The 25,860-nt window shown below is 40.6% G+C and overlaps 2 protein-coding genes across 4 annotated transcripts in view; one reads left to right on the top strand and one right to left on the bottom strand.

Annotated features, from left to right (window-relative positions):
- The window catches only part of pola1 (polymerase (DNA directed), alpha 1), a 55,605-nt gene extending 40,654 nt beyond the window's left edge, over positions 1–14,951 (bottom strand). Inside the window, exons 1-26 of one of the 2 annotated variants that reach the window (XM_008438607.1) lie at positions 14,801–14,951; positions 13,876–14,003; positions 13,504–13,600; positions 13,346–13,420; positions 13,153–13,268; positions 12,941–13,003; positions 12,755–12,856; positions 12,498–12,654; positions 12,240–12,411; positions 11,440–11,612; positions 11,216–11,328; positions 11,004–11,117; positions 10,841–10,915; positions 10,623–10,761; positions 10,373–10,527; positions 9,517–9,601; positions 9,142–9,203; positions 8,697–8,786; positions 8,038–8,154; positions 7,752–7,927; positions 7,514–7,643; positions 7,008–7,127; positions 6,820–6,910; positions 6,620–6,744; positions 6,375–6,524; positions 5,651–5,773 (exon numbers count right to left, since the gene is read on the bottom strand). In XM_008438607.1, the coding sequence (XP_008436829.1) occupies positions 5,651–5,773; positions 6,375–6,524; positions 6,620–6,744; positions 6,820–6,910; positions 7,008–7,127; positions 7,514–7,643; positions 7,752–7,927; positions 8,038–8,154; positions 8,697–8,786; positions 9,142–9,203; positions 9,517–9,601; positions 10,373–10,527; positions 10,623–10,761; positions 10,841–10,915; positions 11,004–11,117; positions 11,216–11,328; positions 11,440–11,612; positions 12,240–12,411; positions 12,498–12,654; positions 12,755–12,856; positions 12,941–13,003; positions 13,153–13,268; positions 13,346–13,420; positions 13,504–13,600; positions 13,876–14,003; positions 14,801–14,849 (2,997 nt within the window). In that variant the 5' untranslated portion in view covers positions 14,850–14,951. Of the gene's footprint in view, positions 1–5,650; positions 5,774–6,374; positions 6,525–6,619; positions 6,745–6,819; positions 6,911–7,007; positions 7,128–7,513; positions 7,644–7,751; positions 7,928–8,037; positions 8,155–8,696; positions 8,787–9,141; positions 9,204–9,516; positions 9,602–10,372; positions 10,528–10,622; positions 10,762–10,840; positions 10,916–11,003; positions 11,118–11,215; positions 11,329–11,439; positions 11,613–12,239; positions 12,412–12,497; positions 12,658–12,754; positions 12,857–12,940; positions 13,004–13,152; positions 13,269–13,345; positions 13,421–13,503; positions 13,601–13,875; positions 14,004–14,800 lie in introns of both variants that reach the window. The other variant, XM_008438606.2, reaches the window with a different exon arrangement.
- Positions 14,952–16,611: 1,660 nt separating this feature from the next.
- pcyt1ba (phosphate cytidylyltransferase 1B, choline a) lies at positions 16,612–25,590 on the top strand. 2 transcript variants are annotated; one of them, XM_008438609.2, is made up of 8 exons: positions 16,612–16,716; positions 19,877–19,976; positions 21,239–21,355; positions 21,452–21,603; positions 22,679–22,757; positions 22,866–23,008; positions 23,205–23,393; positions 24,937–25,590. In XM_008438609.2, exons 1-8 carry the CDS (start codon positions 16,636–16,638, stop codon positions 25,159–25,161), a joined length of 1,086 nt encoding a protein of 361 aa, XP_008436831.1. In that variant the 5' UTR covers positions 16,612–16,635; the 3' UTR covers positions 25,162–25,590. The 2 variants fall into 2 exon arrangements, with proteins under 2 accessions (XP_008436831.1, XP_008436833.1); XM_008438611.2 differs by lacking the exon at positions 16,612–16,716 and adding an exon at positions 17,751–17,941.
- Positions 25,591–25,860: the final 270 nt, after the last annotated feature.

Below are 25,860 nucleotides of genomic sequence, written 5' to 3'. Positions count from 1 at the left end.
GTCATCCTGAGAAAGATGGCAGATGCTAGATCAATCTTTTATCAATTATAATCTCAGCCATTAGCCTGGTCTCACATGGCCTCATTAGTAGGTGTTACTAATGTCGCAGTTTAAATGCTGAACTCAGCCCTTCCACCGTTAGCCCCTCACAGACGAGCTAACGTGGCCAAAATAGCATCGCTGCTGCTCCCATGTGACTATTTGTTAAGTCCAACTCTATCAGGAGCAAAGCCAGCTCTTTAAGGAGGAGGACCATGGGATCATGGAAACACCGCAGCCGCCAGAGACACACACACAAACACAAGCATTCGGGTCCAGATCCAGACTCATGAATACCAGCGTGACCGGGCTTATGCGCTTAAATCTAATTCACAGAAATGTAAAAATGATTCCTGTGACTCCGAGCTAGCAGGCACAACCGAAACTCTGAATGAAAGAACCGGGTGCAATGTCGCTAAGTCGCAAAGTCTAAAAGTCGGCGTCGCAAATGAGACGCGATAGCGCGAGTTTAAATATTCCTGGATCTAATTCTGGGAAATGGTTTGTCACTCTCGAGACAAGACAGATGATGGAGAGTCTGAACGATGGACGCCTGGGGCAACAATATTTACTTAGCCTTCATTACAGCTATTTGCACGCATGTACGGACAGAGGTTTAACCTAAACCAAACTCTGACCTCTCCCCGCCGCCGGGGCTCTGTTACACAAGCCCCGCTTCTTCTAGTCTTCCCTTTGCATGCCTTCCTATAATGTCAGCGACGAGCTCCTGTCAGGCTGTTTTTAAACACAAGGACACAAACTCAATTACAGCAGAATGGCTTTCAGGAGTCATCCACTGTCCTGAGACACACAAACACCTGCTAATGGTTGTCAGATTTGCTGGCAAAAGGGGACAAAGGTCAAAGCAATCTGCAATCCACAACAATCAGCAGCTTCCACGAGCATCAGGGGACATAAACACACGGATGGGTTAACAACTCTGCTCAAAGTACAAGAAAAACAACCATTTTGTGTCCCGTTTCAGAGAGCAGGACATGAAGTTAAGCTGTTTTAGATGAATTATCTATAACAATTGGCCAGAGTTAAGTTGTTGTTTTTTTTCTACAGCTACAGTGTCCTGAAACTATTCATGTACCTTAAACATCTTTACATCAAGTCTTTTGGGTTTAGCAGAAGTCAAATTTCTTAACGTGACAAGACATTTTTCACATTAAATGATCAACGACACAATAAATGCCCATCGCTAATTCCTATGGTCCATTTCAAAAACAGTTTTCTTTACACTCTTGTCAGATTTATAGAAATCAAAAATAAATCACTGTGCTCTTGATTAATTAGGTGACTCCTAAGCAATCCTTATTTTATTTTTTGGGTCCAAAATAAGGAAGGTTGGACACAAATACTTTGAACTATAAATACAGATACTATAAATTTTCCTAAATTGTCTCAATTATTGCGATAAACAATAATGCTGTTGTTTTGAGACCATTTTTAAGTAACATATTGATAATGGCATAGTAATGCTGCAAGTCCACCCTACCAAGGACCAAAAAACTGTAATTTTTAAAGAACGCTTAATTGGAACTGGAAGATATTTTAAATATCCAAAATAAAACCCAACAACCAAAAACCATTAAAAAAAACCTAAATAAAAACACACAACCGAAACTATAAATAAACTTTCCCTACAAAATATTAATCACAAGAATGAAAATTATTTAGCTCATTTTAATTCATCATGTGATTAATTGCTTATTGCGACTGGCTTACAAATACTGAAAACCGTCGATAATCAATTATGCGCCAATTTGTGTCTGTTCACCACAAATCTCCAAGAAAGTACACTTAAGCCTTAATGTAAATTAAAACTCAAGAGTTAAACCATCCGGTGATTACAGAGGTCTAATAACCAGCAGTCAGCGGACAATAAAAGTCTGCCTCGTGGGATAAATACATTAATCAGCTGGTCATAACCCACATGTGTGGGAGATATCTGTGTTACATACATCTGTTGCTCTCTGCATTCAACTGTTCTCTGGCCAACATACAAAAGAACTCAAAATATCACAGAGGGGTTGAGGGGGACATCAATCTGTAGAGGACCCTCAGCCGTGTAATCCTAAACCTTCACCTTCCTCTTAATACCCATCAAGTCCCCCTTTTAATACCCACACATTCCGGGACAGAGTAGGCCCACAACAAATGGTCCTCCGACAAAGGGCAGAGTTCGGCCAGTAGTACACGGAGGGTGACATGTGTGCGTCTGTGTACATTTCTACAGTCAGACTCTGAGAAGCGGATAAGTGGGGGGGGGCTTTCGTTACTCTTAAGCTAATTTGAGGCACTTCGGCCAAAAGTCTGTCAACTCTCTCTAAGCCTCCACATCTGAAACCCGCCGGGGGTCCGAGAAACCGCCGTGGCTCCCGGCCCGTCCCGCTCCGCTGAGGCCTCGGTTTAAAACGAGAGTGAGAGAAAGATGAGAGCCGGACCAATCAATAAATACACAGAACACATGCACATTCACCAGGGACACCCGTCCAAACAGATGAGAGCGGTGGGAGGGGAGGGATTTACACGGCGGACAAAGTGGTGATCAGTGTACATGTTACAATTATAAAAATAAAAAGCCTCCTAAATCATGAGATGAAAGTGGAGTGCAAATGTGATGATTAAAAAGGGGGCAGGAGTGCAAATGGCAATACCCACAAATACACTAGAAACGCAGCTATAAATGCCAGCTGGCTCTTCTGGCTCGCTGCAGATGGAAACTACCGAGAACTACTCGCACGATGTTCTATTAACTCCGGGCCACCGCAGAAATTCCGTCAAACTTCACTTTTTACTGTGTAAATCTGCTGCCAGGGGACAGCTCAACCCAGTTTCTCTGACTGTTTTAACTTTGACTAACTACCACAATCGGTCCATCTTGTAATAAAGTCCCTGTGTTGTGTGCAACGTAACTAGTGCTGCGCACAGAATCATAGATACAAAGTAAACAAAACACCAAGACTGGGTGAAGCAGGATCTCCCCCTACATCAGCAAACTGAGGCGCATTTTAAGTACTGAACCCACAGAGGGTTTTAGATGTTCCTGATGACCTTTTGATGTTCGGCTCTGCAATGTGTCACATCACTCCTCACTGTATGTGATGCACTAATGCAGTAACCCCCCCTAGACCACTAGTCCACTTATATTTACTGTCCCCTCAGCACAGAAGGTAACTTAAGGAAACATCAGAGGTAACCCCGACCAAAAATATACGCCGCCCTGCAAAAGTATACACACCCCTTGAACTTTGAGATTTGAGGGATTAAAAACACAAACTTTGATGCTTTTTGCTGGGATTTCATAGACCAACACAAAGCTGCACATAAATGTGGAGAATAAGGACGTCGCCACATTGCCTGAAGGTTTTAAAGGTATTGAAAGTGCAGCATGCTTTAGTATTCAGTTCTCTTTATTCAGACACTTGTAGAGTTGTCTGTCTGTATTTAAGTGTTAAATTATCTGTTCTGGGACTTCAGAAGTTTGTTAGAGAACATTGGCAAAAAAACAGCATCATGGAAACCAAGGAAAATACCAGGCCAGTAAAGGATGAAGTTAAGTTTTAAGTAGTTATGTTATAAAACAATGTTTTTAGGGATCCAGCACAACAAACTTTAGATATTCAAGTTGGGTAACAATTTTTTTTAAAAAAGTCTAATTGATAAGTAAGGTTCCTCAATACCTCTATAAGGTGTAGACTAAGCGAGGTTGAATTCATAAACATGGCACGCTTCACCACATTTTTAGTTCTGAACATTTCTGAAACTCTCCGATTTAACAGTTATGTGTTCATTTGTGTTGATCTATCACTAAAAATGCCAATGAAATACAAATTTATTTTGTGGTTATAATGTGACAAAATCAGAAAAAGTTACCAATAGTTCTGCAAATCTCTGTAAATGTGACCAAATTTATTTTATGTTAAATCTAAGACTTGGAAATAGTTGAGATCTATTTCAACTTTTTTTTTTATTTTTTATTTTTTATTAAATCGCTATTCACTCAATCTAAGTTTTGACCTCACTAAAGCATCAACTCTTAGAGATTACTGACAGTTTTAGATAAGGGCTCCCTACAAGACTGTCTAAACTAAATACAACTCAAAACTGTTTAAGGCAACTCCTGTGGGAGGAGGCCATATTTTCATTCAAAGGAAAGTGGAAAAATAGCCCACTTATCGCCAAAGACTGTTGATGCAACCGAGATGAAGCAAAGCAGGCAGGAGGGTAAATGTAATTAATCCGTCCACCTCTGGCTGGTGACAGACAGCGGCTGTAAGTGTGCAGGCAGAGAAATTCCCACCTGCACCGGCGAATCAAACACACAATTTTAACAATGTAGCTCTGTCAGATGAACATCAAGCATGACTGGAGGCACAAATGGACTGACAAAATAACAAACACACACGGCGAGTTGGTGTCCTGCCCTCCGTCAGACAGCACAATGAGTGTGTAAGGGGATCTTAATGAAGGAGTCCCCCGAGGCAAAGCCTGATGCCTCCGCTGAGGACTTGTACCGTTAGAGCTCATTAAATGAACATGAGTACCATCACTGACATGATGGGAGTGTGTGTGTGTGTGCGTGTGCGCGCGCGCGCGTGTGTGTGTGTATGTGTGGTGTTCAGTTACAATGCCAGCTTTAGCCGTTTGTGTCATGCAGAACACATGCTGCTTTGGATAAATTTATTGGATGTGCACGTCTATCGGCCCTTAAATGGAGAACGTGAACATTTCATAACGCATCTATTGGCATTTTTATCACTGGAAAGGTCACAGATTTGAAAAATAAAAGACACTAAAAACATGAGTTGGGATCTGGCTGAATGGAGGGGGGAGAAATGTTCACATTTAAAAACAGAGAAGAGCCAAAGGTGAGGAGGACACGGAGAAATTTCTCAAGGAAAATAATACCAAGTATGAGGTAATAGAGGCCACACATAAAAGTTTAGAAATCAAAGAAATATATTTTTTTTAAATTAGTGAAAATGTGCACTATGGCTTAAGAGTGCCATCTTGTGGATGAAAATCATAGTGCTTCCAGCAAGGTCATTCAATTCACCTATCTAAACTTTATTTTATTGACCCCAAGAAGAGGAAAGAGAGGCAGGAAGGATGATCTAGCTAAGGAAAGGGATGATAGATCAAAAACCAAGCAACTCGTTTTTCATTTGGAACTGCATGATTTTAGAAAGTCATCATTTTTGCATTTCACAATGATAATTTCAACAATGAACCCACATTTTCACTGGTCCCCTCCATCTTTTCCATCACCACAGAGTTGCCTCCACTTTCCATGTCTATTTTAATCTTCTGGAGTCTGTATTGGTGGTGAGGATAAAGAACAGTGAAAGTCCTTCTTTGTGGCCAAATGCTTTGGAAAGCAGAGTCCATGCCACCTGAAAGTGTATTGCCTATTGCCATATTATATATATTTTTGATATTATAGATATTGAAATTGGTGATGATGATTTGCTATTTGATACGTTCTGCAGCTCTAACTCCAATTCCTATGAATATTGTAATTGTAGAAGCTTTGAAGGACTTGAATATTAATTGTGACGCTGAAAGTTAAACATTTACTTGCAGAGAAGCAGCTCAGTTTTACCTCTCTCCCCTTGTGGGTGACCAGAGCAGCAAGAGGTTTAGCATAGAAGCGGCTGTAGCTGAATCCCAGACAGCCGTACATGCTGTTAGCAGTCAGCTTCAAGGCCTTCTGACGGATGTCGTACTGAGAGGGAAGAAACAGAAAACAGCTTAGAAACTCACAACAAGAAAAACGTACGATTTTTTACGTGTGTTCTCAGGAAGAAATTATGCTGCCGTGTTCAACTTTCACCCAGTTAACGTATTTATGTTTTATCACGATACAACCACAAACTTTCATTTATATTAAAGGGGATTGTTACATCACCTGATTTCAGGTTTTCAACATTTTGTATTTAGTTGTAAGAGGTAAGAAGGAAGAATATACTATAAATACTAAGGATCACCATCAGATATTTTATTTGTCAAGTATTTGGATAACAACTTGTCATTTTCTCTCTGCTTCATTATGATGCACTAAGTTAGGCTGGTTTGTCACATAAAATTCATTCGATTTGTGGTTGTAACATGACAAAAAGTAAATATTTAATTCAAGAAAGAGAATACTTCTGGAAACGCCAACTGCTCAAGAAATAAAAGATGAAGCAAATTCAAAGGAATTTGAGAGAATGAATTTAAAACACATCATCACTCACCACTTTGTCACATATTGCTAAGTTATAATGTAGATAAAACACACTGATTAAATGCTTTTGTTCAACAAGGACTAGTGCATCAGGACAAACCTGCATGTAGAGATCTGGATTGATGTCTTGTTGTTTCATGAGCTGCTTAACTTGTTTACGCCGTTCAACCAGTTTCCTGATTTCCCTGGGCAGGATTCCCATTTCCAGGTTGGAATCTGGAATCTCAGGAATCTCCTCTGGCTCATCATCCTGTTACGAAGTGTGTACAAAGGTCGGGACTTATTAATCTGCCTGAAGAAGCACATCGGTTGTAATTCATCTGGACGCGAGCGAGTTTCACTCACGTCGGTCTTCTTGCGGGAGTTCTGCGCCTGCCTCTGTACTGTGGTGAAGCAAATGTTGAACTCTTGGATGATTGAAGGGTACAAGCTGTTGAAGTCGAGCAGCAGCACAAACTTATCATAGAAACCTGAGTGGACAAATGAGATGGGGTCAGAAAACGGACTCGATTCAAAGCTAATCAACATTTTTGGGAAACACTTACCGACTTTCGGATCCAGCACCAAACCTCCAGCGTAGGCTGCCTTCTTCCTCCTCTTACCCTTTCCTGCATCTGCATCGTCCTCTCCCTCAACCTGGATCAATCCAATCACAGGGGAAAAAAAAACTTGTTTAAAAAATGTAATAAAAAAAAAAAAAAGTACATTTTTGTGCAGTTCTATGAGCACTTACAGTGTCCAGATGGGCCTTTTTAAAGGACGGTTTGTCAGGGACAATAAAGTTTTTGTCGTGGAAGGCATGAAGCAGCAGGAACTCGTTCCTCTCAGAGCGACCGCCCATTAGTGTGCGAGACTGGAGAGAGGCAGCAGAGAGAAACTCAGAGTTAGAAGCACAAGAGATTAAAATTAGGACAAAATAAACAGACCACCACGAGACAATACCTGGATGTTTTTAGACAAAACTCGTGTCTAGAATATATACTTTACATCTTTTTTTTTCCATGTCCAAAATCACTGAAACTGTGAAAGCCTTTTTCAATCTATTAAATGTAGCGACTGAGCAGATCATTTGGGTGAGCCCTCGGGTCAAAATTTTATTTAGAACGATGATTTAAAAAGGTGATTAAAATGCTAACGATCATGATTAATCAACCAAAGAGACAAATGGTAATTCATAGTTTAGGAAATCAAAATTAACTGAGTTTTGAAGAGGCATAAGGTTGAATTGTTGAATGTTACCAGGACGTTGCCGGCGATGCTAGTGATCTGCAGGGCGAGGGGCAGCACATTAAGCTCACACATGATCTGGAGGATCAGCTTTGCGTCAGTCCACGTCAACTCCAGCAGGTAGAGCAGGTGAGGAGAGTCGCTGAGAGGAAAAAGAGGCACATTTTACAATAGACCAGCTTCATTTCCCTCACTCCTTTCCAATACGGTAGTAGCTCGCTTTGGGTTAGCCGTGAGCTTTGAAATTCACCTGTAGAGATTTCTGATGCTCTCCTGAGGGACTGCGACCCGCTCTACCTTCAGCACCTGAGCTGCGAGCTCCGTCAGATGGTAACTTTTACAACGAATCAGCTCTTTGGCCGAGATCTCCACGTCACACACCAGACGGCCACACGTTGCACTCTTCTCAGCAAACGCTCCACGGCCCTGAAAAAGCCAGGAATACAACATAGCGGAGAATACACAAAACGGAAGATTGATTTATTTACAAACCTGCTGCAAAAACATATTACTGCTTCTGATTCTGTTTTTCTTACCCCCAATTTGGGCATATTTGCCCTCCTGAGGCGTCCGATCTTAGACCAGTGGGGGACTTTGCACACATTGATCCTCTGCAGGAGAACTTCCAGATCGAAGCCGAAAATATCGTGACCCTGCAGGTGAAAGCAGGTGACGATTCAAAGGGTCGCTGAATACTGGTTTCCCTAAATTCTGCTGTTTAGCTGAACAACAGAAACTTCCAGGTGGCAGTGACGTATAATTAGGCGGAAAGGCTAAATCTCTTAAAGAATCTATTAGCTGTCCAATTTGTGACTCAAACTAGTGACCCGCCAACACAGATTTTATCCAGTTTTATTGAGAAAATTCAACATTTTTTAAGAAGAAACAAAAAGTTCCTTCTGCTAAGCTACAAGCGATAAAAGAAAACCAGTCAAATTCTGAAGTTTATTGTTGAACAGATGTCAAAAGGCTACAAAAAAAAAAATTTTAAATTAGAGAATATCTTCCTTTACGAGAATAAAATCTGCCTGATACTGAAAAGGCTAACTGAGCCTTCTTCCTCATCAAAGTGTCAGTATGGTGCATTCACTCATCAGGAATAAACGGATCGTACTTTCTGTTCCCAACCAGACGGACAAACTTAAAATTAATGTGGATTTTTAGTATTTGCTTGTACGACTGTTTTGTTGCTCACCACCAACACATCAGGGTCGATCTTGTGCATCTTGGCCAGGAAGCAGCCGAGCAAGGTCCGCTCTGAAGTTGCCATCTCCACCTTCACTTTCTAAAAAAAAAAGAAGAAAAAAGACTGAGGTCAGTTGGAATGTTTATTATTCATTTTATACAGCAAAATGTATTCTTAGTAAAACGTCTGGGCTTGCAATCACTTTTAGAGGACATCATTTGTACTGCAATTGAGAAATGAGAAATTAATTTTCAGTGTGTCTTAAAGAAAAGGAGGAGGATAGAAAATTGGTTTAAATATGAGCAGAAGCTTCAAGTGATGGTTAAAATTATGGCTACACAATATAAGAAAATCTTTCAATGGTATTCATATTGGTAAGTATTGTCCATTAATTATTAAAATAAACAGAAGCAGTGCTGCTAAAGCTAGGGTCTGTCCATGTGTGGTCACTCACCTTCTTCTTGACAGCATCTTTGAAGTCGTAAGGAAAAATGCAGTCAGATGGTTTACTGATCACTGAGGAGAAAAATGGTTACAATCCGTTTGTTTGAAATCGCATCCAAGTTTTTATTACAAATTTGTCAACTTCGTTCATTACAGGCGACTGTGGCTCAATGAGGAAAGTATTGTAATTCAAAAACTTGTGGGATCACAACAGTCTCTGGTTAAGGCACTTAACCCCAAGCAGCCTAACGACCTGAGTATCCGTTTATGCGTTTGTGAGTGTGGCTATGTGAGCGCTATGACTATAAAAATACTATTTAAATTCACTGCTTCACCCAAGTGAATAACAACAAAATACCAACAGAAGAAAATGTTTAACACTTACCACAGAAATGAGTTTGATAGGGAGGCTGAGGAGGAGCTTTATCCATATGGAAGCTGTAGTGGATGAGCGCAACAAGAGACACGATCTGCAGAAAAATGAATGTTGCATGAAGCGAAAAACGTGATCAACCCCGTTAATCTACTGCATAGATTACTTTTTCTTTTTAAAAAATATATACAGGATATAGAAGCGTTTTCTACAACAGAGTATAAAGGCAATTCTAGGTAAAAGAAAAAATATATTTGGCCACAGAATAGAAAGCTTCCACCCAAATATTTAGACATTTCTTGATTAATTTCACACATTTACCAAAAGAATCTCTTAATTTAAAGACATACATTTACAACATGAAACTACGATACCATCTAACAAATAGTGAATTTGCATGAAAGTCGCTTAATGCGATTATAAAGTCAAACATGTCAAATGTAAATTCATAATGATACATGGTGAATTTATAGATGCATTTCTGGTTATTTTCAAAGTGTAAGTGGTACATCTGGGCTCTGGTGTCAGAACATCTCCCACGTATCACGAAAAAAATGACAGATTTTGTTGTAGCAAACGGCAGAGAATTTCCCAGATTTAAAATATGTCTTTAATCATAAAATCGTATCCTCATTTCCCAAAAACATACAACTTATGCACATTTTAATCTTGTAAACATGTAAAAACTATCTTCCGCTGCCAGATTTTTTTCTCCTCCATTTATCTACAATTGCTCTAGTACTTCATTGTAGTTATCAAACTCAATTTAGAAAAAAAATAAAACATCAATATTTTTCCACATTACTGGGAAGAACAAAGTTTCACTGTTACATAAATGTTTTCCAAGCGTTACATCAAATATCCCAACCTCATTGTGGTGCGTCTTGGGGTTCTGAACCGTCTTGAGGCTTATGGACATTACGGTTACGGGTGGAGGCGGCAGATCTTTAATCACAGAAACCAAGTCACTTCTCACAGCGAGAGCCTCCACCTTACACCAGCTGACTGGTTGGTTCATCAGCTCTAACAAAGACGAGGTGGAGAAGTTAGAGCTGCAGAGGAAATTGTTTAGAAGCATTGATCAAAGAAATAAGTGATACTAATGGCATCGTTCTTACGTGGTGTCTTGATGTCCAACCAGCAGGGGCCTTTAATCTTCCTACTGAGAAGAAAGTGCTCCAGGCTGGAGGTGTTTGTTCCAAAAACATGGGAAAATGTAGTCCCTTTAAGGTCAGACGGCAAAGCAGGAAAGTCTGCCTGTAAAAATAAAATTATCTTAAACCAGCGTCAACCTGGGATGGGTTTTAGGAAGTTTTGCTCATGTGTGCCTGCTTACAGAGTATCTCACTTCCAAGTAGTCGCACTGACTGGGCACGTCAGGAATTTCAAAAGCATAGCTCTTCTCCACTTTCTGCAAAGACAGAAGCAAAACATAGGCATGGATGCCCGTTTTCAAAAAATAAAATAAAATAAATAATGAAGCTGTAACCGATACTGACCTTAGATTTGAACTTCATGATCTTGAACTTCTCAGAAAGCTCGTTGAACTCCTGGTAAACGTCCATCATCCCCACTGGTTGGTCCGACACTTCTCCGGTCTTCGGATTTGTTTTCTGTTAGGTTTTTTTATGGCAATAAAAACAGTTCAGACATGAGCAGTTTTCATCAGGAATAAGTCAACTGCAGTTCTCACTGAGCGTGCGACACCTACGAATTCCCGAGGAAGAAGGTACATTGTTCTGTCAATGTTCTTCACAGTAACGCAGCAGCTGACATGAGACTGCGCTGACTCGATCCACACTTTCCCAAACAGATACACCACGCCTGGGTTGCAATTTAAAGTCAAACATCAAGTTAGAAAATCTCAACAATGTTTCTTCTAAAGAAAAAAAAAACATTTTGTTAATTTTGATGAAAAGTGCCTAAATACCACACCTGGTTGGTTGTACGGGTCTTCGAAAGCATCCAACCAATAGAATCGGAAGACCTGCTCCCCATCCATGCCCTCCACTAGAGGGAGCTTGCTGGAGTCGACCTGCACCTCCGCTGGAGCTTCACTGACTCCACCTGCAGCCTCCTGTCCCCAAGAGCTTCCAACTCTGTTGGGTCTAAAAACAAGAAAAAATACAAATATCTTCTAAAACCATCATACATTTCACATGTTCTTTCTAATAGTGATTCTAGATATGCATCTTGATATGATTCGTTTGTCAGATTAAAAGTACCTATTAAAAAGAACCTTTAAATGGGTATTAAGCACTTTTTTTATTACGTACACATTTCAGTTTTTTTTTTTTTTTGATCTGCTGTATTCAGACTTGTAATGTTATATTTTATTTGCTGCAATTGGAAAATCATCATAATTAACCAAAACAAAAGCTGGAAAACACCAGTTTGTGTGTCATTAATCTTTATATGGTTCTTCTCTTAGTGAATTTAGTTATTGAAATCATTTATTGAATGGGACTGTATGTGTCAGAAATATCTTAAGAGGAGAAATACACAGAGAAATCGGTTGTATGATTTCAGAGCCAGTCATTTTTTTTAGCTCAATTGGTTTTGATCGATGTCCAGGCACTTGGGGAAAAAAAAGAAGAAAAAAAATCAGATCTTTACACGTTACTTTAGGTGTAAAGGTCAGTTCTGATAAACCAGAACTGTCCTGTGAATTAACTTGATCCTTAGGGAAGAACATCTAACTTCTAAGTGCATCAGTGCTGCAGACACAAACTCACAGCAGAACTGGATCCTGACGTTCGGCTTTGTGCTCCACTTTAACTTCAGTCGCTGTCAACCCTCCTTTGGGTTCAAGTTTGGCTTCATCTTTAGCTACAGCCTTCTCTTCCTCATGCTCAACCTCCATTGGCTCATCAAAATCGACCCCCTCAAAAGCCAGACTGTCGTCCTCTGTAACAGACAGCATCAACAAGATTGGTTTTGTCTTATAGTGAAGCAACTAAAAAGTAATGAAAGCCCCTGACATTCCATCTAACCTCTCTCTTCGTTTGGCTCCTCCAGCTCCGCTTCATGTTTTTCTGGAAGAACCTCGGTTGTTGCAGGTGGAGGAGAACGGGTTGAAGGCTGGGGGGACGGGTCCAGAGGCGGAGGTCGGATCACCTTGGCTTTTAGTCCATAAGTTGAGGGCTTCTCCTGCTACATTAGGGGGTTTGCATAATTATTCAATTGTGATGTTCGCGCTGACTGATTCTTGCAATAAAACTACATGTAGGTCATGACGTGATGGCTTCACCTTTGGCATCTGAGGTTTGATGGAGAACGGGTTCATGATTGAGCCCACCGTCTTCTTTTTCTTCAGAGTAACCAAAGGTGGAGGAGTGAGAGCTGACGGTTTCTGGAACCGCAGATGAATAAGGTGTTAGAGAGGTTAAAGGCAGCAGGAAATGTTTGTTTTGTTTAATTCTCCACTCAAACAAACCTCATTGTGTAGATCTTGCAAAATATCTCCTAACAAGTCATCTTTGGACAGATCTACATCTTTCTGTAAGAGGAAAAAAAATTACAAAACATGAGAAAAATGTAAGAACATCATCTAATGTCTGACAAACCATCTACTGCATACGTGACAAAGAGATTAAGCGTGCAGTGAGTTTAGAGAACATCTTGTCAAAGATTCTCATAAATACTGACCTCTGCAGGCCTCTTAACATTGCTGTTCATGAAGAGACTCTTAATAGTGTTAGGCTTCGCTACCGAAGATTTCTTCAGAGTTTTCTTTGTCTCTCGCCCTTTTGCGCCCCCTTTTCCTGGAAGCACAAACCAAATACTTAAGCACATGATATCTGTATTTTTCAATTCTTCCAAAGGATTTTCAGCTCGTTACCTTTGCTTTCAACAACATCGTCGTCTAAATCATCGTCGAAGATCTCTCGCCCGTCTTCAACATATCCTGTGCCGTCTGAAAGAAGGAAGGCGTTACTTGGCATAAAGAACCCTCCATCAGCCTGTGCTCTGCAGTGGTTTCTCAAAACCAGATCTCACCATCGTCAATAATCCAGTCGTCCTCCTGCCTCTCTCGCACCATTTTGGAGTACTGCTGCTCGTCCACCTCTTCGTACACGCTGGTGATCTCCTCCACCTGCAAAAGGCAAACACCAGCTAAACGCAGACTGAAGAGAAGCACAGCAGAAAACCCATCTAATGTTCACTTCAATTGAGTTTTACGAATTAATATCTAGAAAAATAAATGGGTTTTCCACAGTTTCTTCAATGGCGAGCGCTATGATGGAAAGTTGAGTGGAAGAAAAACAGCATAGCAAAAAAAATAAATAAATTTAAACCTGCCACTGGTTTTATGAATTACATAAAGAATCTTTACAAGCATGCAAAACAGAAACATATTGCCTTTATCACCTCATATTTGATCTTTTCCCCCTTTTTGGCCTTCTTGAGCTGCTCCAGCGCAGACTTTCTGCCCACCTTCTCCCGCTTCTCTCGTCTGGAGCGAGACTTGGCCAGACTGCAGGCGTCACCCTTCTCATCTGAGGAGAGTCACACAATGATTTTTTTAAACACAAAATCCTCCATTTCTGCTACATTTACACAGAATTAGAATTAAAATACTAAAACTCTACACTTTTATGAATAAAAAAAGTCACGGTATTTTGTTTTTATTACTTATTTGATGTGGGTTATATTAGAGGTGAGTTTCAACAACAAAAAACTAAATTATTTTTTTTTAAGCAAACTAAAAAAATTGTTTGACCACTCTCCAATGAAGGCCACGAGAGCCAATTAAACCATAAATAGTAATATGAATATTTACAAACTGTTTGTAAATAACCTTATGACCCTTACATGTAGCAACAATTGCTACTTTAAGGTGACCTTTCTGATTGGCACTGTGTGAAAGCACAGCTGTATGTTTCACATCAGAGGTATTTCTTATTTATTTTAAACTTTTGTAGAAGTTTTTATACTTTTTAATGACCCGCTAACCAGCCAGGTAAATTTGTTTAGCAGCGACACATTGTGGTAATTCTTTTGGGAGGAAAGTTGTAGTAAGGCTGAAACGAACAATGACGCTGAGTGAAACTATTACCTTCTGAAGTATCCTAATTGTTCCTTTTCACCTTTTTATCAAGAACAAATACCAGATTCACGTGACAAACCTCATTTGAGTCTATCTAATCCCGTCATAAAGACACATGAAGTACACTACGCCAAAGCCTGTTAGCAAGTGTTAAACTAAGCTAGCCGTCGTGTTAGCTAATAATTTAAATTTGAACACCTAAACAAGCAGCTGTCCTGTGACGGAAAACCGGAGACACAAACTCACCACCGTCCGGAACGTCCATGTCTTTATCTGGGTCTGCAACCGGAGCCATTACTTGTGTTATTTTGTCTTTATTCCGACAACTGAATGACAGCAGCACAACAACACAGCAACCCGCGCCAAAGCGCCTTCCCGGGGAAAGTCATATGCAGGAAATGACATCACGCTGCTGTCAAGCCAATTACCGGATATGCTGTTTATAATGTGCCCAGCAGGGGGCGACATCGGTCTATCTAAATTCAGTCATAAATAGTAAATTGGTTTTGCTGTGTTATTTATAAGAAGTTCACTAACCTGATGGATTACATTTCATTTGCATTTTATATCATTATGTTAAAACGTAGCTACGTCCAACATTCAAACATTTATAAAGCTATTATTTTTATTTTGTTATTATTTGTTTATGAAATGGGTAGAGAAAATTTTCATCTTTTAATTTAGTCAGAAAGGCTTATCATAAAGACACTCCTCTATTTTGCCAAAGTAAGAAAGTTATTTTAATTTCAGAGGACAACAGTTTAGTATGCTGTTTAAAGGTACTAATTGATTTAACAGAGAAAATCTTTTCATGTAAAACAAATTAAACCTACACCTTTTCTATCTCGCTATCTAGTCTAGTCCATGTAATTTTATTCAGTATAAAATGTTTGTCTAATAAGTAACCTTGTCCTTAATTAATATACCATTTGTGATGACAATTTTAGGCAATTGTTCTCCAGTTTTTAGTGTCTGTGTCACTGTACCTCCATGATGTCCGTTGCCACAGAAACGAAGCCGGTCTGTAAAGGGTACAATAGATTCCTGTCCCAGACTGGGGCCACAGAGGAACTACAGTACAAGCAATAATGAAAACACAAAGCACAGTTTGTCTCTTATTCAAGCTGCTCACTTGAGCTTTCTGCGTAAGCACCGTCAAAGCTTATCTAAGAATCACGTATAATAATATTTGCTACATGTATTAGTGTGGGAGTATTTAGAATAGTATTTAGAAAAACTATATGCTCATCATCCTTTTAGCCATAGTATTTTTTTTTAAAGTGATAAGTTTGACTGTCTGTTTTATACCTACTGTTCATGCAGTTTAACTTAGCAAAGGATTACTTCTCTCCAGGATCTTTGGGAAACATTTTTATGTAAAAGCACAAAGAAAATTAGTTTACACTGGAAAGGTGAGTACATTATGAGACATCAAAGAAAGTTGGAGTAAAATATGACAAGTCATCATACTATAGAGAAGTAGTATTAAATATCTGGCTCTCATAAAGATACTGTAATCAGGCACATTCTGTGAGTTGTTTGTTGTTAAAATAATAACACTCAGGGTATTAAAAAAAAACCCTGATATGTTTGGGAGTTTGCTTACCAATATATATTTATTAATTAATATATTTAATATATTTGCTTTGATACCCATGGATATAACCATGTATATTTTACAAATATTTTTTTTTTATCACAGCACCACTTTTGAATTGAGTTACAAGAAAGAAAGAAAAAAACAACACTTTTCAACGATACCCTATTAAGATGAATCTGTGTGCATCATATGAATTAATGGTTACAAGCAGTCGCATGTCAGACATGAAGTTAAGTACAATAGGAGGGGGATTCATGCATGTCTGACAGCCGGATTATCTACTGTATGTGGCGCTGTGTGACCGGTGGCCCACACTTATCAGAGGGGAGCAGCTGATCTGTGTCTGGGACGGGCTGGACAGGGCGGGACGTATTTCTTCTGCTGTGCTGGAGCAAAACGGACATATATGAAAAAATTTTTTATAATAATAATAAGAAAAAGAGGACAGAGCTCACTTATTTCAGTCTACCACAGGAGCAAGATGGTGAAACAGCGCCGCGTCAGAGTGAACCCCGGCTGCGCGGCTGTTACGCCTCTTTGTTGCAGAAGAGGATCGTGGAAGGTAAGATAAGGATAAAATAATGACTAGACGTATTTCTTTTTTTATTTACTTATCTTTTTAGGCTTTTAGTTAACAGTTTGACGAGTTTGGCGCATTTTCCACGTCTAAATAAAATAGGAATAAACTGCTTTACCGTTGAAAAGAGAGGAAGAGGCTGGTTTTGGCGGGGAAGTCGGAGTTTAATATATTTTATAACACGCTGTAACGTAAGTAAGTTTACAGTTAGTTCTATATGTATTGAACATTTGACCTAAATATTTAGTATTCACGCTCTGCTTACTGTTTTGTTTGTAATGGTGAAACGGTTTTGTCCACCAATCATCACAGTTTATGTTGCTACGGCGGGCGATGATTGGTCCGAATTTGGGAGCTCTCTCTCCTCTCCTCCGTCACCATAGAAATGGTCCAGATGGCCTCCTTAGACAGACGCTCCACTCACATTATTTACCTAATCTCTCATATGGAAAGCGTAACGCATTGTTGTGAAGTTATGACTATTGCAGTCCCTTGTAATTATTGTAGCTCGGATTAATTTTTATGTTTTTATCATTCTGTATAAATATCAAAATTGTACTTTGAGGCAGCTTGAAATTAGAAATAGCCGTGGAGTGAGACCTCTTCCATGCGTCTTTGTCTGCAGCAGCTTCGGGGTTACAGTGGGTGCGCCCTATTTGTCAACCGGAGAGGCAATTGATGCGCCTGGTAGGCGTGGTCGGCACATTCTGTACACATGATGCGCCACACAGACCCACAGGGCAGAAACCGATTTCGACCATGTGAGTTATAGAAATGCTTGTGAGATTTTTATTATTATTATTATTATTATTATGCTTTTTTTTTTTAGAGTATTTACTTATTGTGGAAGCTTAGATTATTAAGTATTTACAGCAACACGATGCATATCTTACATAAATCTGTTGTGGGATTGTGTCTTCTTTAAAAAAATAAAAAAATCTCCCCTCACTTTGACTCCGCATCGCTTCTAGCCAGGTCTTTCCCCGGCTGACTGTGGAGGACTGCACCCCGTGGGAAGAAGGGCAAGAAGGAGGGAGAGGGAGACAGACAGAGGAGAGAGTGGGCGGGGAAAATAGAGGAGACAGAGTGGTGAGGAGAGCAGCATCTCCTCATTGATGCTGAGTCACAAAACAGAGAGAAATCAGCTGCATCCCATGAGGCTTTGGGAAAAATGGAGGAGCTAGAACACACCTGCCCTCATCCCCGGACGGTAGGGAGGATGTGCACGGCTGTTTGCTTGCCTTTCTGTGAGATGAGAGTGTGTATACTGACTGTGTATGTGTTTGTGTGTGTGTGTGTGTGAGGAAGGGAGACAGGAAGTAGGGGGGAAAACAAAAGGTTCCTCCTCTGCCCCCTGTTATGAAACAGATCCTGGATTGTATGTGCCTGAGGGAGATGCTCAGAGTGCTGAGTGGACGGTGTTGTTGTTGTTGTTGTTGAGGGGGCTGCCAAAGGAAGAGAAATGTCCTGCTGAGTGAGAACTGTCGCAGTGAAATCACAGAGCCTCCTGCGTTGGGATACTCCGCTTTAATCCTCTTTGACACAAATCATGCTGTCAGCCCTTTTGTCTCCCCTGAGTCGTCATTTACCTGTTTCTTCTTCACCTCAGCCTGTTTTCTTTACGGCAGTCTCTCTCTTGGCTACTCATGCTATGGCTACTGGCTTGTGTCCTTCCCCCCGCCTGCCCCCTGCCGCTTTAATCCTTCTTAGGCCAGATGCTGTATCTTGTGCCAGATCGGGCTTTATACTGAGCACGCTCCGGCCGCACGCCCTGATAGGCCCTTGTACTCTCCTGATCACAAAGTTTAACCTTGGCCATCTGCTCTTTGCTAACTCTCAACAATCTCGCTATGCCCAAGGAATCACAAGTGATGAGGCATCTTCCTGAAGGGATTTATGTAGCTGCTGCTGTCTGAGCTTCGAGTTTTTCCTGTTTAAATTACACAAAGCAAAAATGTTGGTGGAAAAAGCTTCAAGCTAAATGTATCGTTCATTGGAGTAGCACAGTCCACAAAATCCTACCCTTTGGACTTAATTGAGTACATTATGTGTTTCAAAAAGTCAAATAATTGTTTTCAACAAAATCAGTCTTGGGCTGCACAGTGGCACAGTTGGTAAAGCTGTTGCCTTGCAGCAAGAAGAAGGTTGCAGGGGTTCTGCATCTCCAAAAATGCTATCCAATTTCAAAAGCAGAGCAAGGATACACAAAGAAAGTGTAAACTTGCACCTGTGTTAATGTAGAAGCAACGAATTCTATATTTTCATGTGGTGTCTTTATAGTTATTTGTTGCCTGTTTAATTACTGCACAACAACAGTTGCGTCCAGACTGCAGCCCACATCTTTGGCTTACTTCAGACATTTTTAACTGTATCATCCACAAATGTAATAACAAGCAACCGTTTCTGCGTTTCTTACAAAATGCTTGTGTCCAGAACCACCTCGCAGTTTCTCTGCGACTGAAGGTCTATGATCCCCCCTCCCCCCTCACCACCACCATCACCACTGATTACCTGTTTACCTGAAACCTGCCATCGTTTCAGACTCTATTTTTTCACCGCTGCTCCAGGAGGAGCCACTGACGTCAGGGGCCCGTCTGAACCCGTTTCCATGTTCTCTTCCTCCTCTCACACTCCCACAGCTTTCTGCTCTGCTCTGTCTCTCTTTCACGGGTGTGAATGAGATTCGGTGAATACTCCCCTGCAGTCAACAGATGGCACACGAACACAGTTTATTTTATTTTATTTTTTTCAGGAGGGCTCACATTGCAGCGTTTTGACCTTGATAACAGTCTTGGCACTTACAAATTAGTATATCCCGTTACCTGATTTGTTCGTCTGTGCTCTCTGGTTTTAATTTCCTGTCAGAGTGGGAGAGAGTTCACTTCTCCCTTCCAGCGCCACGCTTACCAAAGATTTTTGTCCTCTCTCTGTCATGTTCAGTGCATACAGTTGATTGCGGCGAGAGGTGAGTGTCGGTGATCAATAGCACTGAGTGCAGCTCTTTTCTGTCTCCGCTGTCTCAGAGTGCAGAGTGAGCATCAGCTGTAGTCAATACCTTAATGGTGGTTTTCTGTAAGTGGCGAGGCGAAGGGGCAAATGGCTGTTCTCCTGGGTCTTCCTTTAACCCAGTCCCTTTCTGACTCAGACTCTCACCGAGCCTGCCATCTTCGCCGCGGAGACCAGCTGCGACTGTCGAGCGCCTCACGAGAAGCTCAGCATCACCCAGGCCTGCAGAGGCACCCCAGGTACACGTTCACCTTCACGCTGCTTTTACCCTCATTCTTCGCTTGGTCTTTGTTTGACTTCCTCCTCTATTTTGAAAGTCATGTTTTATAAGCTTTGTCTGAAGTCCTTGCAAAACTATTCAGATCTCTTTAACTTTTTCATATTTTCTCACATTACAACCACAGACTTGAATGGCTTAGTTTCCACGATTATTACTATTATTATATTTATTATTATTATTATTATTATTATTATTATTATTATTATTATTATTATTATTATTATTATTATTATTATTATTTGGCCATATTTCCAAATCTGTATTCCTTTCCATTAGTAGCTTTCATTTAGTTTTCTCTTGAATTCGTATTTCAGTTCTAAATTTGGCACCAAATTAAATTAATTATGTCATTACTCTTTAGTTATTTAACTGAGTGCAGTTATGTCATGCTAAGTAATAGCATGAAATAATGAATCATTTGTAAACAATATCAGTTTAACCACGGTTATACTGGTATAACTGGTTATATCAATATAACTGATATAACCACACCATGTGACCCTAACCATACTGATATAACTGTGGTTATAACTCCAGCTGTTTCCTCTTCTAAGTTTTTCTGAATGTTACACCATTTCATTTCATTCATTTCATTTATTTATTTATTTCGAACAGACATTAAAAACAGTCAAAAAAGAACAAGAAAACAAAATAGAATGAGACAAACTTAAGAAATAAAATGTAAAACAAATTATTTTGCCCATGTGACATGCAATTTTATATTTTCTGTTCGAAAAGGAGCAGGTAGAAGATACCTCTTATAATATCCTGCCCCTTTCATACTTGTCGATGTATTATCAATTGACTTTCAGAACATCAACAAGAGACAACTTGTTTCCATTTTTCATTATGTTTAACTATGTACAATTATTTTAAGTACTMTTTATATAATCATTTACATTATAAACTATTAAACATGTTATATAGCATATTTTGAAATGAGTTCTGCTTTAATCAATTTTTTAAACTGGTTTACATTTGTAATTTTTTTAAATCTCATCATTCAATCCATTCCAAACATTTACTCCTCACACAGATAAACAAAAACTCTTCCTGGTTGTTCTAATATGTTGTTTTTTAAAATACCCTTCACCTCTTAAATCATAACCACCCTCTCTGTCACAAAACATTTCCTGTATATTGTGTGGAAGTTTTTTGTGTGGACACCAATTAGCTTATTGCGCTAATTCCTAGCTGTATTGTTTATTTGGGTTTTTTCAGTGGACCGGCCGGTCAGAGTCTATGCAGATGGCATCTTTGACCTGTTCCACTCGGGCCACGCTCGTGCGCTCATGCAGGCCAAGAACCTGTTTCCTAACACCTATCTCATAGTAGGAGGTAAGAGAGGCTACTAATAACTCTCCCAAACTCTTCATAACCGTTTGATGTTTCTGTATGCGTCCGTGTGTTTTCTCTCCATTGCTCCGGGAACAGTGTGCAGCGACGAACTGACCCACAAGTACAAGGGTTTCACAGTCATGACGGAACACGAGCGCTACGAAGCCCTGAGGCATTGCCGCTACGTGGACGAAGTCCTGAGAGACGCACCGTGGACTCTCACGCCGGAGTTCCTCGAGAAACACAAGGTGCGTTTGTGAGAAACACTCACAGTGCCGTCTTCCCAAAATTCCGCTAAGAGAAAGAGAGAGAGAGAGAGAGAGAGAGAGAGAGAGAGAAAGAGAGAGAGAGAGAGAAAACTTGCCATGAAAAAAGTTGACTCACCACAAATGCAGTTTACGTTGACGTGATGTGACCAAACATTGGGCTTCGTTTATTCTACATCTGCCTGGTTTTCTCCAGTATACAGTAGTTTTTGATCATCTTTGTGTTTTGACACACATTATGCTCTTAGTTTGCTTTCTTATCACGGAAACAGCAAGGTCATCGTTTGCTAGTGTCAGTAAAATAGTTCAGTAATATGATGAATAGCGATGGGGCTGATCCACTAGCGGAACAAGTCAGCGTTGGGCCGGGGGGGCGGGGACAATGACCGGGCCCCTCATGTGTATCACCTGCCAGCTGCTGGAAACTGTTGGGGGTGGGGGGCGCGTCTCTCTTTCATTTTTAGCCAGGAAGCACATTGGCTAAACCGAGAGTCAAACAGTCACTGGGACTGACTACTATATATTCCATTGAGGGACAGTAACTTTAACATTACATACACCTTTCTGAACAGGCGAGGGCGCACTTTCTCCGTCTCTAATCAGACATTAAAGCGACTTGAAACAATTCCTCCCTCCCTGGCACCTACAGACCCGGGCCCCCATGGGCACGCATCTGGGCCCGGGCCGGGTGGCAGCCGCACCCCCGGGCCCCCATATATATAGCTCCGCACCTGGGCTGATCAGTACCGAGTAAGAAGAGGGTGAAGAACAAAAGGAAGCAAATCCAATCATAGAAAAAAATATATATATTAACGATATGATTTCTGAATGAAATTTGTTGGACTGGATGTTATCGAAGGGTTTTAGAGTAAAGGGGGTAGAATACATAGTTTTTCGGTAGCACTGCTCTGTGTTGATGTACTGCATCTCATAAAAACTTTTGCAAGGTTCTGTAAGCAGTGCAGAACTTAAAGGCCCTACTGCCCGTTCACTTGAGCTCTTCTCATGTTTTCTGTGTTTTCTGCCAAACAGTGCATGTCCTTTGGTTGTTTCTCAGATCGATTTTGTGGCTCACGACGATATCCCGTACTCCTCAGCAGGAAGTGAGGACGTTTACAAACACATCAAAGAAGCAGGTCGGGCAGTGATCTGCGGGGAAATCAGAAAATCGTGTCGCACATTTCACCACTAAAGGAGGATCGGGCCGAAATAACCTTCTGCTGGCATCTTTTACTGTCAACCAGGGATGTTCGTGCCCACGCAACGGACGGAGGGGATCTCCACCTCCGACATAATTACTAGAATTGTCAGAGACTACGACGTCTACGCCCGACGCAACCTGCAGCGGGGCTACACGGCTAAAGAGCTCAACGTCAGCTACATCAATGTAAGACACTGCATCGTGTCAGAACAGTGGCCAAATCCGAATTTGCAGCAGACAAAGCAAGTTCTTGGTCACCTAACTAGAACTTTTACTTATCGTCTTAGATTATATTTTGAACACTTTGTTACTCCTCAAGCATTTTTTTGTTACTTTTATATTCATGTTTCCTGATTTTTATTTTTATTTTCTATCCCCTTAGGAGAAGAAGTATCGGCTACAGAACCAGGTAGATCGCATGAAGGAAAAGGTTCGAAATGTCGAAGAAAAGAGTAAACATTTTGTCTACCGGGTGGAGGAGAAGAGTCACGATCTCATCCAGAAATGGGAAGAAAAGTCTAGAGAATTCATTGGCAACTTCTTAGAACTTTTTGGGCCTGATGGGACATGGGTAAGTCAAGCACGGTACTCACTTAATGCTACAAATGTATCCACCACATTAATGGTTCATCATAATTCAAGCCATCTGTCAATAAGCTTAAAACCTTTTATTGTTTTACATTGAATTCAGCGAAAATGACAAATGAGACGCCGCTATTTGACTTAATATTTATTGACAGATGAAGATGTGTAAAAATCACAGTTGTCACCACACATTGACAAAACATTGATTTTGTCAATGTTTTGTCAACATTGGGTGGTATACTTAGGATCATAGTCCGTTTGGAAGTTGCACTTGATCAACTTTCTGCGTGGTGTTGTTTCAGTATTTACACCTAATACTGACATACTTTCTTCATGAAGCCACCTATCGTGTGAAGAACACCAGCCTTACCTAAAGAAAAACTAGCAGCACAACATGATGCTGCCACGCCTGGACTTAAGAGCTTTTATGGTGTTTCCAGGCTTACTGCAGATATAACAAATGCGTAAATTGTAATATGACTTTTGTAGGACTTGTTCTATTGTTGAAAAAGACACTTTCTTGCTAGCTTCAACCAGGACATTCATAAGGTCTTTTGTTTCTGCTCTGAGGTTCATACGTACATCTCGCACTCTTTCCTGAGCAGTACGATTGGTGGTCATTCCTGTGGTGTTTAAACCTGCATACAATTCTTTTTTTTTTTTAATGGATGATACTTTGCATTTTCTGGATGAATCAGACTTGCGAGTGTCAACAGTTCTTTCCCTGTTGCTTTCACTGAGTCATGTTTAGTTTTCCATGAAGCAAGCAGTGTGTTTGTGATTTTCCTGTGAAACATGTACACACATTTTCCTCTATTTAACTTAATTCAGTCTAAGAGACCCATGGTGTTATAGACTGGGCTCTTCCAAGTTGTTGAAAGGCATTCTTAGTGTATGTAACCCTTTGAATAAAAAAAAAAGCATCCAATTTTTCCCACATATTTCTTTTTGAGAGTTTTTGTCTTCCAGTTTTGAATGCATCAAGCTACTTTTTTCTATTTCTTACCACCAACATACCTAAAACTACATCTGTGCCGCCAAACAACAATCCTCCTGACAAGCCAGAGTTATGCCTCAGTCTCTTTGTCTTAGCCTCAATGTTTCAGGTGGACAAAATGAGCTGGTCACAAGCCAGTCCTCAAGGGCCGATGCATGTTCCTGCTCCATGACAGCCGAATTAGCTCCTGAGCGTTTCATCAAGCTCAGCAGGAGCAGGCTAATGAACCATTCATTTGGTTCAGGCTTGTTAAACCAGGGGGAAAAAAACGAAAGCATGCAGGACACCAGCCCTTAAGGACCGACTGCGGTTCATCAGTGATTTAGGTGGAATTTTAACAAGCAAGGATCGGATGGGAAAAAGAAGCCAGGGGGGAGAGTTTTAAATTTTTTTTATAACATCCATCCTGTTGTGTTTACTCATCAGAATTTGTTCCCGGGTCTGCTCTGGGTTTAGAAATTGCACTGCAAACCACAGGCTACACACGTACAAACCTTCATTTTCTTCTTCTTCTTCTTCTGCTGTTGAACAGAAGCAAGTGTTTCAGGAGCGCAGTGGTCGGATGCTGTCCTACGCTCTGTCTCCCAGAGAATCGCCCTGCAACAGCCCCCCGCGTGAACTGTCCCCGCTGCGCTCCCCGTCCCCTCCGTCGCCCCCCGCCCGCTGGTACAACGCCCGGCCCTCGCCCCCCACGTCCCCCAAAGGCGCATCGGCCTCGATGAGCAGCATGAGCGAAGGCGACGAAGACGAGAAGTAGATGTGGATTCAGACAGAAACGTTTCACTTTCATGGTACACTGCCTGGGAACACTTCACCAAAAAAACAAAACAAACAAAAAAAAAAAACTATATGACAACAAAAAAATAAAAAACACTTTTCTTCAAACAGCGGCTGGAAACAGAATCAGGTTTCCTCAAAGACGTTGCAGATTTGCAATGCTGACATTGATCAGGGGAACTGTGGTCCAGACCTGTGGAGCTAATAAACAAAAGCCATCATTCTCTGGAGAGCCAAGCAGAAAAAAAAAAAAAAAGGGCGAGATGCGAAGAACAGAATGTGGATTTATTCGATGTATTTAACGTCTCCGTTTTCTACAAGGACAGGAATCCTGTGCAATATCAGTGAAGAGGATTTGCTTTGGATTGTCCACAACTAATACAGACACTCAACCAGCCTGCTTATAGTATCACTGGGTTGTTTCTTGTCCTGCTTTTTGTCCTTACTTTGTAAGATGCCAACCTTCCATAAGTTTCACTCTAGAGTCCCCCCAAACTTAGAGCTTAGAATAGCAGAAAGGACACAACGGGCAACCCAAACACATCACTAATGCTACTTTGAACCATTTTCTTTTATGTGATGCCCCCCGCCATCCCAAAAAGTTGAAGCTTTAATAAGATCCTTTTGCTTTTTTAAAGCACTTTTTAAGAGAATTATTATTCAAATCAAAATTCTGCAT

The sequence above is a fragment of the Poecilia reticulata genome, linkage group LG20 (genome assembly GCF_000633615.1).
Source record: "Poecilia reticulata strain Guanapo linkage group LG20, Guppy_female_1.0+MT, whole genome shotgun sequence".
NCBI lineage: Eukaryota > Metazoa > Chordata > Actinopteri > Cyprinodontiformes > Poeciliidae > Poecilia > Poecilia reticulata.
This window is presented reverse-complemented; position numbering and strand designations above follow the sequence as displayed.

Coding starts and splice junctions, on each gene's coding strand:
- pcyt1ba (XM_008438609.2), top strand. CDS start 16,636: ATGGTGAAACAGCGCCGCGTCAGAGTGAACCCCGGCTGCGCGGCTGTT. Junction 16,717..19,876: donor GCAGAAGAGGATCGTGGAAG/GTAAGATAAGGA, acceptor TTTCTGACTCAG/ACTCTCACCGAGCCTGCCAT. Junction 22,758..22,865: donor CAAACACATCAAAGAAGCAG/GTCGGGCAGTGA, acceptor ACTGTCAACCAG/GGATGTTCGTGCCCACGCAA.